This window comes from Myotis nattereri (genome assembly GCF_964212035.1).
Source record: "Myotis nattereri genome assembly, chromosome: 7".
Taxonomy (NCBI): domain Eukaryota; kingdom Metazoa; phylum Chordata; class Mammalia; order Chiroptera; family Vespertilionidae; genus Myotis; species Myotis nattereri.
In genome coordinates, this window is record NC_138082.1 from 51561194 (window position 1) to 51573573 (window position 12380).

The following is a 12380-nucleotide window of genomic DNA, read 5'->3' on the forward strand; positions in this document are numbered from 1 at the left end:
CAGTTAGGAATGAAGTGGGACTGAAAGAAACTGTTGCTGGAGATTTCACCTCAAGGAACTTGACAGATGTGATGGCTAAAAAGGGGAGCATGAATTAGTTTGGAGAAAGGGAAGGAAAAGAATTGAGCCAAGGACTGCATCTTAGGATGGAGCAGGAGCTACATGTAGGAGCTAGTCAATGAGACAGAAAAAGAGCAGTCAGAGTCAGGTACGGAACTGAGAGTGTTGATACACACTTAGCTCAAACTCATCCATATTCATTGAGCACTCTTGCAGGAACTTCCTTTCAGAAGAATAAGCTTCTATTTAAGTATGACATTACTTTCAAGGGTTCGGGTGTTAGAGGTCACAGATCACTATTGAGGGTTGAATTTCCGAGACACGGATACTTTCAAAAAGGTCCTAGAAAAAGCAGATTCCATATTTGGCTGTTCTCTATTTCCTGTTTTGCATCAGTAATTTCACAGTTTCTTTACCATTTTATTGCAGTATGACATGCCTTAAGAAATGTGAACAAACCGTATGTGGACAACTCGATGAATTCTCAGATATTGCGTATACCTGAGTATTCACACTCAGATTGACAGGATAGTTCCCGTGCTCCGTGGCTCCCACCAGGCACCCACTTACCCACCCACTATCCGCATTACCTTGATTTCTGACACCGTAGATTTATTTTACCTGTGTCGAACTTTATGTAGGTGAAATCATGTAGTAAATACTCTTTGTGTCTGACTTCTTTTATTTAATATTATGTTTGTAAAATTTACCCATATAGCTGCTTATCACTGTAGTATATATTCCACTGGGTGCTTTACACAACTTACGTATTCATTCTCATGTTGATAAGCATTTGGGTAGTTTCCATTTTGGGGCTATTATGAATAGTGCTGCTAAGAATGTCACAGTTTCTTATTGAATAGGTATTTTGCACCTTATGTTCACTGCTTTGAAGTTGTCATTGCTTATTTCATTTAAGTGACTTTCCTCCTAAGTGCCTTCCCATCCTACCTAATTATCTTCATTGTTAATACAATATGTATTTCCCTGAACATTACTTTGAAAGTATAAAGTGCCACAATAAATTAGGTTTCTTAAAAATGTTATATACTTGAATTAATATTTTCCTTTTAAAGCATTTATTTTAGTTTTTCTTAACTATCCAGATTATGTGTCTTAAATGTGTATTGAATCTGTCAAAATTTTTCTTCTCTTCATGGGCTGAATTGTTCATCCTGGAGGCAAATATTTTAATTTTGGCAGCATGATGAGCTGGAGAAAAAGAATAACTACCATATTCTTAATGCTGATTTGTTATCAAACTTATATTATCATTTAAATAGGAATAAAAGAAGGTTTGCAATGAGCAAAAAATGCATTGTGATATTTTATGTCATTTTTCTCTTCAGGTTCCAGTCTGCTTTGGTATAAAAATCAGTTATTACTAATTCAAAATTGAAGAAAGTTTTATCAATCTACCTATTTCAGAATCGAGTTGAAATTTTGTATCTTAAATAAACATACATACATAATATATTTTATATACTTGTATGGATCTATACATCCATATGTTTATTTGTCTACCTAGCTATATTTTTATCCATCCATCTATCCATTGACATACTAACTGAAACATTCTTTACAGAAAGAATAATAGAAGATCATGAACTGGTGGTTGAAGTGCTGTCTGACTGGGGAATGGAAGAAGAAAATAAGCTATACTTTAGAAAAAACTATGCCAAATATGAGTTCTTTAAAAATCCAATGGTAAGCGAAATCCCCATTAATAGTTGTGGAAAAATAAATAAATTAGTTGAATTTTATTTTAGTTTATGTGAAGAAAAGTGTCACCATAAATAAAATATAATTCCCTAATTGGTAACATGTAGGTAAGAATTGTGGTCCTTTATAATTTCAGTCATATTTCTTTTTCTTTTTAATTTATTTAATTAATTTATTTTTTAAATATATTTTATTGATTTTTTACAGAGAGGAAGGGAGAGGGATAGAGAGCTAGAAACATTGATGAGAAAGAAACATCAATCAGCTGCCTCCTGCACACTCCCCACTGGGTATGTGCCTGCAACCAAGGTACATGCCCTTGACCAGAATTGAACCTGGGACCCTTGAGTCCACAGGCTAATGCTCTACCCACTAAGCAAACCCAGTTAGGGCACTCATATTTCTTCTTACTCTAACACTGATTAGTCAACATCATCACAGAAATTCATATACATGCTTTTCAAGAACTCTTGTTTCTTTTTCTTGCTTTTAAAGAAAACCAAATTCTATACATTTGATTTAGGGAATGAATTATTAGATATCCTGCTTGATGAAGCAGGTTTCAAAATATTATAGTTTAATAGTTTTTAGAGAATTAGGAAATTTAAAATATATATAATTTCTAAAGTAAAAATGAACTGATGATTGTTGGGGGTGATGTAACTTAAACCAGAAATTTAAGATGGACATGAATCTGGCCCTGGCAGGATAGGATAGTACAGTTGGTTAGAGCATCATCCCAATATGCCAAGGTTGTGGGCTCAGTCCCTGGTCAGGGCACATACAAGAATCAACCGGTGAATGCATAAATAAATGCAACAAACCTGTCTCTCTCTCTCTCTCTCTCTCTCTCTCTCTCTCTCTCTCTCTCTCTCTCTCTCTCTCCTTCTCCCCTATCTAAAATCAATTTTAAAAGATTGACATGAATCTTGATATTACAAATTATTTTGTTTTCAATGTAGTAATCACTGAGCAAAGTAGAAATTAGATAAAGATCAGTGTATTATTTAGTAAATATTGTTTTCATTGTAGTTCTCTTTAAATGATAATAAATGTATGTCACATTCTAATGAAGACTAGGGATCTGGAGAAGTCAGAATAGCCTCTGGGATTATTATTTAAATTGTGTTTTTTGTTTTTGTGTGTGTGTGTGTGCAGCTGTAGCACTTTTATACTAGGTTTTGGATAATTGGATTGAAATAATCCTTTAAGGAGAATATTTGATACTAAACATAAATAGAATATTTTCAAACCCTGAAAGACTTCTTACTGTTTTATTTGAACCTATTAATGAAAACATAATGATCTTTGACCAAGAAAATAAGAGTTCTAATAAAAATGAAATAGAATTAGAATTTGAAGGGAAACTGTTTCTTGTTATGAATCTTTATAAAAAGCAAGAATTTAAAAGTCATAATTATAAACATATGGTTTAGTGTTTATTCTGAGTTTTATCTATTTTTTAAAAATGTAAACAGGCTATACATTCATTTTGTAGACCTGTAGCAGTGGTTCCCAAGTGGGGTGGTGATTTGACCATGTCTGGTGATGTTTGTGGTTGTCACAAAGTGTGTGGGGAGGGCTGCTAGTGAGCAGGGGCCAGGAATGCTGCTAAACATCCCACAATGCACAGGACAGGTCCCTCTCCCCTCACCACTCAGTATTATTAGACCAAATGTTAATAGAACTACTGTTGCAAAACCCACTCTAGAAGAAGTAATCTAAATATATAAAAGGCTAATATGCGAAGTGTCCCCTTGGGGGTTCAACCGGGAGACCGGGAGTTCGATAGCTCCCTATGATGTGCGCTGACCACCAGGGGGTGGCACGGAATGAAAGAAGGCCCTGGCCGGCAGCCGGCAGCTGGGTAAGGAAGGCCCTGGCCTGCAGCAGGAAGGAAGACCCCACCGGCAGCCGGAAGGCCCCAATCGGCCCTGATCGCTGGCCAGGCCTAGGGACCCTACCTGTGTATGAATTTCGTGCACCAGGCCTCTAGTGTAGAATATATTTCCCCAAACTTGTCTGATTATAAAAATTATCCAGAGGAGGGGGAGAGTGCTTATTAAAAACACAAGATCCAGGACTACCCGGAACTATGGAATCAGGCTCTTCAGGAATGAGGCCTGAGAATTCCTATATCAAACAACTACTCTGGATAAATTTTATGATTAAACAAGTTTGGAAAAACAGTTAGTGGAAAGAACTGGATTTTTGCTCTCTGGCTCTTCTACACTGTGGGCTGTGACCTTGACTATGCTTTTCACTTCTATGAACTTTGACTTTCTAAAATAGAGAGGATACTCCTTCAGCACCTGCTAGAGTGGTTGCAGGATTCAGGGAAGAGATGCAGGAGCAGGCACTGTCTCGAGGGCAGTGTTTTGTGTAAAGTGAGGTATGGAAATCTCTTCATGGACACCATCTGAAGCTGTTTGCTACTCTGGGTCCTACTCTGACCATTTCATTGAAATACCTGAAGGCAGAGTCCAGGGACTGGCATTTTTAAAAGCACTTCATATTTTCAACACACTGATTTAAAGAACTTTTGCCTGAGATTTCAATGGTCATAATTGAATCTGTTTTATCACAGGTTGTGGGATAATGTAACCTGTATCTTTTTGTCAGTATTTTTTTCCAGAGCATATGGTGTCTTTCTCAACGGAAACCAATGGTGAAATATCCCCCGCACTGATTTTGCAGGTAAAATACATTTTCATTAAAATATTTAAGTAATAAAAAAGAGACACTTTAAGGTCCATATTTATAAATGTCCAGAATTTGCGATGTTATGCCTTGAATGATTAATTTTTGCTGGAGGTACAACTGAAAAGAGCAAAATCTGGATAAAGAATTTCTGAAATCAATAAGACTCCCTATTAATCTTCCCAGTTTGGGCCAATTATCAAAGAATTTTAAACATTTAACAAGTATGTATCATGAAAGGAAACTTGCAGTTTTGCTCTGTGATGTGTTTAAAGATTATGTTAGTCTTTTGAAAAATTAAAATTTCCAGTAAAATGTAGTCATTTTAATAATAGGTATTTAGTATTAAGTTTTATAACAAATGCCCTCAATCCTATTTGTAATAAAATATTTAGCTATTAAATAGGAGGAGAAAAAAAACTATCTAGAATATATCTGTTTTATACACTAACATTTGTAATATCTATGACAGAAATATCTTAGCTGAATTAAAAGTACTGGTTATTTAATTAAAAATCTCCTTGGTTTTGCACTTTCTGGGCTGATTTCTGCTACACTGGCTATAATTGTAGGTGATCATTTCCCAAGTCATTTTCATTATAGTAAAATAATGATTTTTGTTATTTTATTTTATTGTTGATAGAGTAGTAGACTTTACACTAGCAGCACTAGAGTTATTACTAGGTTGAGGGTGAGCAATTTCTTTATAATGGGTGCTGTTTGATCTAAGCCCTGGGCACCCCCCAATCCACTCAATATTTTCTGAACATAAATGAAGAAAACTTTCAATATTTTCAATATAGATTCTACTTTAAATATATTGATAATGTGTTGTAATGTACCCCGCGAATCACAGAAGGACACCTCAAGAAGTCGAATTAAAGAGTCATATTTATTGCAATCCGGGACTATGGGGGGTCATTCCCAAATCTCATAGTAATAAGATGGTGGCAAAACCAGACTTATATAGGCAAAAATCACAAAGGTATTGATTACATCCCAGGGTTTTGGCATGTGGCACCTGGCTCCCAAAAAAGCAGATTACAGAAGCAGAATTAAGCATGTTAATTACAGTTTCGGGTCTCCGGATCACTGAGTTGATAGAAACACATTATCTAGAGCCCTCGGGTCTCCCAACAACTGAGTTGTCAGGACAATTTAGGGTAATTGTGCTGTCCTGTTTCCCAGGTACAGTAGAATGTGCTTCGATAACCAGTAAGATCACAATCAATGGGATAGTCATTCAATCGATAAGGCATTCAGTCGAATGGGATGACTTATACAATTTAGAAAATCAAAGTAACCTGTCCATTGTTAAACAAAGCATGTGGGTACCATACTTCAAATGAAATATATTGGATATGGCAGATTCATTTTCTGTGAGCTTCTTATGAGGTTATATTTCATTTTGCACTTCAAAATATTTTTAAAATATGATTAGTCTCGAGAAATATTTCTTAAAGCTACTTATATGCTACTGGGTTTTCACAGATGCCCCGTCAGAATATTCGGGTAAATGGTAGCAGCAGTACCCAGCACCTCAACTCTCAGCCTTCGCAGTGCCTCACCAGTGGGATAGACAGGGTGGTGGGTTGGAGTTTTTCTTCCACCACCTTTGAAAAATTCTCCTATAATGTAGTTATATTACTTTAATGTTAAATTATAAAAACAAGAAAAACCAAAGCCTTGGAATCAGATGGTTTTGCGTGAGGCGCTGACCTCTTCTGTCCACCGAGGCTATGTTTCCGGTTTTTAAAATGTTTTTTCTTTTCTAGTGTGACCTCTATGGCCCCCTTTTAAAAATTTAATTGCTTTGCTTTAATAACTTGGAAAGCACTCAAACTAAAAATTGTACTTGCCTGTTTTGCATGTCAATTAATTAATATCTGTGGCTCATTAAATTAAAAAAATTTAGTAATTTACTTAAAAGAACATAAATATCTACCAGCAACCTTTCCCTGAGTAGCCTTTTAAAATGTTCCATTGTTTTAGCTAATAATTTTTCTTACTTTCAGGTTTTACCTTTGCATTTATTTATTAGTAGGCATTTTTAGTTTCTTCTTCTAATGAGATGCTAACGCATTTCCATTGTTTTATTAATGATACTTAGCACAGCCACTCAAAGCTATTTCTTTCCATTGTCTTTTTCCTGACCACCACCTGTGCCAGTTAATTACTACTGTGTAACAAACTATTCCAAACCTTAGTGGCTTAAGTACCCACTCACATTTTGCCAACAATTTTGTGGTTCAGAAATTTGCAAGGGTTTCGCTAGGTGGGTCATTTCTGACACATTGATTCATGGAGGGGCTGAAGATTCCCTTATAGGTTGGCTTTTCACTACGTGTGCCTGGTCCTCCTGGGCCTCTCTGTCTCTCCCCACATGGTGTTTCATCCTCCAGGATTTCTCAGGGTAGTCACATTTCTTATGTGACCGTTAGCCTCCAGGAGTTAAGTAGTGGAAGCCATCAGGCTAGTTAAGGACTGTAGTTACTAGTAGAATGGGCCGACTGTCACTTTTGCCAATTCTATTGGTCAAAGCAGTCACCAACAAGCCTTGCTGAAATTCATGGGGCATGAAGAAACAGATTCCCCCTCTTTGTGATTCAGTGGCTAGATCACTTTGCATAGGAACACATGGAATGGAAGATAATGGTTGTAGTTCTCTTTGGAAAACATAACCTGGCATACCTACTCACAACTGAGAACCCTAGAGACAAAGAGATAGAGTTTGCTTTACCCTCACCAAGGAGGTGAACTTGGCTTAACTTTCTCAATAATTGAATAACTGAAGTCAGGATTATGGCCCTACACCATAATAAATTTGAAATTGTTACGTTCTCAGGAAAAATCATAGAAAAGGGTGAAAAGTGCCAGGACTTAATTCCACAGATGAAGTGCAATTTTTCATATGGACATTCAAATAACATATAATTTTAATGTGTGGCTAAGTATTGATAACTTAGAATGTAAACATATTTTGTAAACCTGTTTTCACTTGGAGCTTGAAAGACTGATTTATTTCCTGTTGTGTATGTGTTGTCATTTCTATAATGGTATATAGGTGGTATTGATATTGTTAGATTTTACAAGTTCATATTTGAAATCTGAACATGATTAATATAAGGCTACAATATCATTGATTTAAAAACAGTATGGAAGTGTCTAATTTCTTTTTTCAGATGTTTCTGAGTTCAAGCACATATCCTGAAATCCATGGCTTCTTACATGCAAAAGAACAGGGAAAGAAGTCTTGGAAAAAGATTTACTTCCTTCTAAGAAGATCTGGTTTATATTTTTCTACTAAAGGGACATCAAAGGTATTTGGAAATATAAATGATATGTTATAAATCATAGATGTTGTAAGTTAAAATGAGTTTTACTTTGTTATTACTTTATTACTTGATCTCAAGAGTTGGTAATGTTTTTGGATTCCAAACATTTGTTATAATCTGTTTGAAAACTAACTATGCAGCTTTATTTCCCACTAGATACGTCCTTTGATGGACTCTAGATGATCTTATTTCAGTACCACATCTTCTGCTCATCTCTTTCCCATTATGAATTCACCTCCTTTCTCCTTACTCTGCAGTGCAGATTTTGAGGCCCAATATAGCTCACACCTTTTCTTTTTACGCCAGGTCATACTGCTAATCTTGCCCACTTCTGAACTTTGATATTGATGCCATTAGTAACACTCAGCTGAGTCCGTAATTGCTCTTTAATGCCTTTGGGTCTGTTAGTTTTCTCTCCTGGAGGAAATTATGTTATGATCAGGGTAAATGTATTTGTTTGTGTGCTTGAGTATGTATACCTGTGTCTACAGCTGCATAGACACACATGTGCAGATGTCCATCCCCACATACATAAGCACTCACACATGTAATTCTTACAGTGCTTGGCACTGTGCAGTCTGTGTTTCTGTGTAGTATTGTCGATGTAGACTGTGCCATACGGCGTGTGTTTTGTAAGTGTTGACATTCCATGCCATGCAGTGATATCTTTCAAGTAAAACTACTTTGGGGAGTTTTCATGAGAGGTTATTTTAATTGTATTTTGTCAGTGATGACATTATTGATTCTTTATGGGTAATCAGTCCTTTTTCTCTGGATGTTTTCCAATATTATTATAACCATTGATGTTCAGTAATTTGTCTGCCATATTTCTAGGTGCATTCAAATATATTCTAATAAAACTTGCCTGATTCTCAACATATGCATTCAATCTTCAAATTCCTGTTTTTCTTTTATGCTGGGAATGTTCATCCATTATTTATTTACCATTGTCATTATTTGATCCTTTACATTTTTAGGAGGCTTAGCTGTCTTGACTAATGGATCCAGGTGGCCCTTTGCTTGTGACTGCCTAACTTCAGTCTTTTCCTCTGTCTTCCTGGGGCCTTCTTCCCTTTCTCTGTGTGTCTTTTATAAGGATACTTGTCATTGGATTTACGTCCCAAACAAATAATGTGAAATAGTTACAGTTTCTTGGGTGTTAAGACATGGACATATTTTTTGGGATGCTGTTATTCAACTCAGTATAGGAAACCAGTGAAAATTTTTTAGCAAGAGAGTAAAATGATTAAGTTGTAAGATTAGTATGACCATAGTGAGTTTTAAAAAAATCAAGTAGAGAAAGAGAGTGAGGAGGAGGGAGCAGGGGAGGGAGGGATGGAGAGAGGAGAAAGATAGAAAGAGAGAGAGAGAGAGAGAGAGAGAGAGAGAGAGAGAGAGAGAGAGAGAGAGAGGAAGAAAGAGGGAGATGAGCAGCACAGATCCTAACTGGATGATAACTTTGGTAATTTAGGGTGGAGGTGATGGGATCTAACCTGGATTCATAATTTTATCCTGGCAGTGGTCTTCCCCCTGCCTTGGCAAAATCCTAAGCATCAAATCCCTATTCATAGTCTAGACGAGGGGTGGGCAAACTTTTTGACTCAAGGGCCATAATGGGTTCTTAAACTGGACCGGAGGGCCAGAACAAAAGCATGGATGGAGTGTTTGTGTGAACTAATATAAATTCAAAGTAAACATCATTACATAAAAGGGTACGGTCTTTTTTTTTTTTTTTTTTTTTTAGTTTTATTCATTTCAAACGGGCCGGATCTGGCCCGCGGGCCGTAGTTTGCCCACGGCTGGTCTAGACCGTAGCTTTTTCAATATAGTGTTTGACTTTGCTGTGCATCAGTACATAAGGTTCTCTTTAGTCTGTGCCAAGTGAGCTCATGTTCCATAGTCTGTACATGAAATGATTTTGAGTTCCACTCAAAAAATAAATTTGAGGTATTATGGAACCTCAAGAATTATGACTGATACAAATTATGGAGATTATCTAATGTCTAATACTAACATTTCTACCTGGCAAGGAGACCATATCCTATCCTTTTTCTCTGAAAAGGGTCTCAATTTATTTTACTTTCTAAAGACATAGGCTGGGTGGGAATTAGATAACCACTGCCGTAAGCCTTGGAGTATGTCTGTGACTTACATTTATAGGGAGTCATCTAATTGCTCTCCTCTCCAAACCCTCTGATGTATACATGCACATGCTTAGCTTTTGCTCACCATGCCAACTCGGTCTTGTAGTCTTGCTAGTATAATGTCCTAAGCCTTGATATGCTTATAGTGATGGGAAAAATCAATCAAAAGAGGAAAGTCATCATGGCTGTATGGACTTCCAGTGTTTCTCAAGCTGTCTTTTCTCACATTCGAATGACTTGACTTGTACAGTATATCAGTGGACAGGGATGGTCTTATTTCATCTTCATAGAAATCAGACACTTATTACTAACAAATCAGTTTCGCTATAGGAAGTAAGCTTGAAAGGCCATACGAATAAGAGGATCTTTCTCCTTTCTCCTCCCCTGTTTCACGGGCCCTGGGCTGGGTCTATTTTAGCAATTTTCTTTTCTGTGTTATTTTCCCATGGAGTTGGAACTATAGTCACTCATTAGATATAAATGCCTCAGAATAGTAACATGCAGAGAACCACTTATGTGCATAGCAATTCTCACTGTGCCAATCATCAGGGACAGCATAGCCTGCTGGTAAATGACTGAAATTTCTGTGGATTAGGATTTGAATGGGTTGCTAAAATTGCTGAATAACTCCCAGGTAATGCTGGTGTGGTCCAGGACCACACTACCAGTAGCAGGGTTGTAAAGAACAAATGTATTTCAGTCAGTTTTGATTATATACTCAACCCCAGAATTAAAGACTTCTCTAAGTTATTAACCTATCGCAGAATAATATGACCCAGTGATTTCCCATGACCAGTTCTAAATCCCATGGATTTTCCAGAGAAGAGATAGCTGTTCAGGATTCCACTTTGCCTTGAAAATCAGACACAACCCATTGCCAGGTAATTTCCCTGAACGTGTTGGTACAGGCTTCCTTCTGTTAGCGAAGGGAGATAGTCATGCCTCCTATCATTGCTTGCCGTGGTGTGTTAGGCAGTACACAGGTGTGAGGAATGCTTATTTCTTTTTTTTTTTAAATATATTTTATTGATTTTTTACAGAGAGGAAGGGAGAGAGATAGAGAGTTAGAAACATCGATGGGAGAGAAACATCGATCAGCCGCCTCCTGCACATCTCCCACTGGGGATGTGCCCGCAGCCCAGGTACATACCCTTGACCGGAATCGAGCCTGGGACCCCTCAGTCCGCAGGCCGACGCTCTATCCACCGAGCCAAACCGGTTTCGGCAAGGAATGGTTATTTCTGAACGAAGCCGGAATCATTGTCTGAGGGTCCTTTTTCTACTCTAACTGCTGCAGAAGCTTAAACCAACCTTCTTCCCTTTAGTGAACTACAGTGACTGAAACCCAGAAAGGAAAACATTTTCAAAAACCATTCTTTCTGGCTTCTGTCTTTTGGAATCCTTTAAATGGTAGTTAAAGGGAATCATTTTAGAATAGTATTTTTTTGTATATTGGAAGTCAAATCATAAAAAGTTGCTACTCCTCAAATTAAGTAAGATTGTGTCAAGCCCCTAGTTATTTAAGGATAGAGTGTCTTCGTTTTTCTTCCCTTCTGTTTCTGTGACATTATTTGGAGTTCCATGGCTCGCTATGATGTGCAGTGACCACTAGGGGGCGGCACAGAACATGGCGGGTGACCAGCAATGGTGGCAGGGCACTGAGGGAGCAAGAGAAGGAGGAGGCAGGGAGGCAGGGGAATCTGATGGGCCCTGATCGCCGGCCAGGCTTAGGGACTATACCTGTGCATGAATTTCGTGCATTGGGCCTCTAGTGTACTATAATAGAGATGCACAAGATATGGTGTAAAAGACATACCTATGTCCACACTCACACACTTTCTCTTTTTAGGAACCACGGCATTTGCAGTTTTTCAGCGAATTCGGCAATAGTGATATTTATGTGTCCCTGGCAGGCAAAAAAAAGCATGGAGCACCAGCTAACTATGGATTCTGCTTTAAGGTACAGGCTTAATATTTTGATAGATGAATAAAGCAAGCCTCAGCCTTTTAGGTAAGCTTGAGTTTCTTTTTGATTTCTTTAAAAACAAAAAAGAGAGAGACAGCTTTCTCTTACATATATGGGAGAATTTTAGTGGCTTTTATTTCAACAGGTGTTACCTTCAAGATATGCATTAACGATAAACAATGTGCTGTGGCCTTCTAGCCTAACAAAGCGCGAGGGCCCCGAGACCTGAAAATGCTTTGTGCGGAAGAAGAGCAGAGTAGGATGTGCTGGGTGACGGCGATTCGATTGCTCAAGGTAATCTCACCGTAGTTGGGAGTTTCTATTAAATGCTGGGAGTACCATCAGGGTTTGAAAAGAGCTGTAGTTCAAAATGCAGAGATTCACTATGAGTCTGTGTGGGTATGTGAGGAAGAAGAAAAATCACCACCCTCCAATGTGTGTATTTTATTTTTG

The 12380-nt window shown here is 37.5% G+C and overlaps 1 protein-coding gene across 3 annotated transcripts in view; it reads left to right on the forward strand.

Annotated features, from left to right (window-relative positions):
- GRB14 (growth factor receptor bound protein 14) overlaps positions 1-12380 on the forward strand; it is a gene marked incomplete at its 5' end in the record, with an annotated part of 104889 nt that overhangs the window by 76287 nt on the left and 16222 nt on the right. For all 3 annotated transcript variants that reach the window (XM_081095326.1, XM_081095327.1, XM_081095328.1), the window contains 5 exons: positions 1646-1767; positions 4405-4479; positions 7665-7802; positions 11811-11921; positions 12126-12221. In XM_081095326.1, the coding sequence (XP_080951452.1) occupies positions 1646-1767; positions 4405-4479; positions 7665-7802; positions 11811-11921; positions 12126-12221 (542 nt within the window). The remainder of the gene's footprint in view (positions 1-1645; positions 1768-4404; positions 4480-7664; positions 7803-11810; positions 11922-12125; positions 12222-12380) is intronic.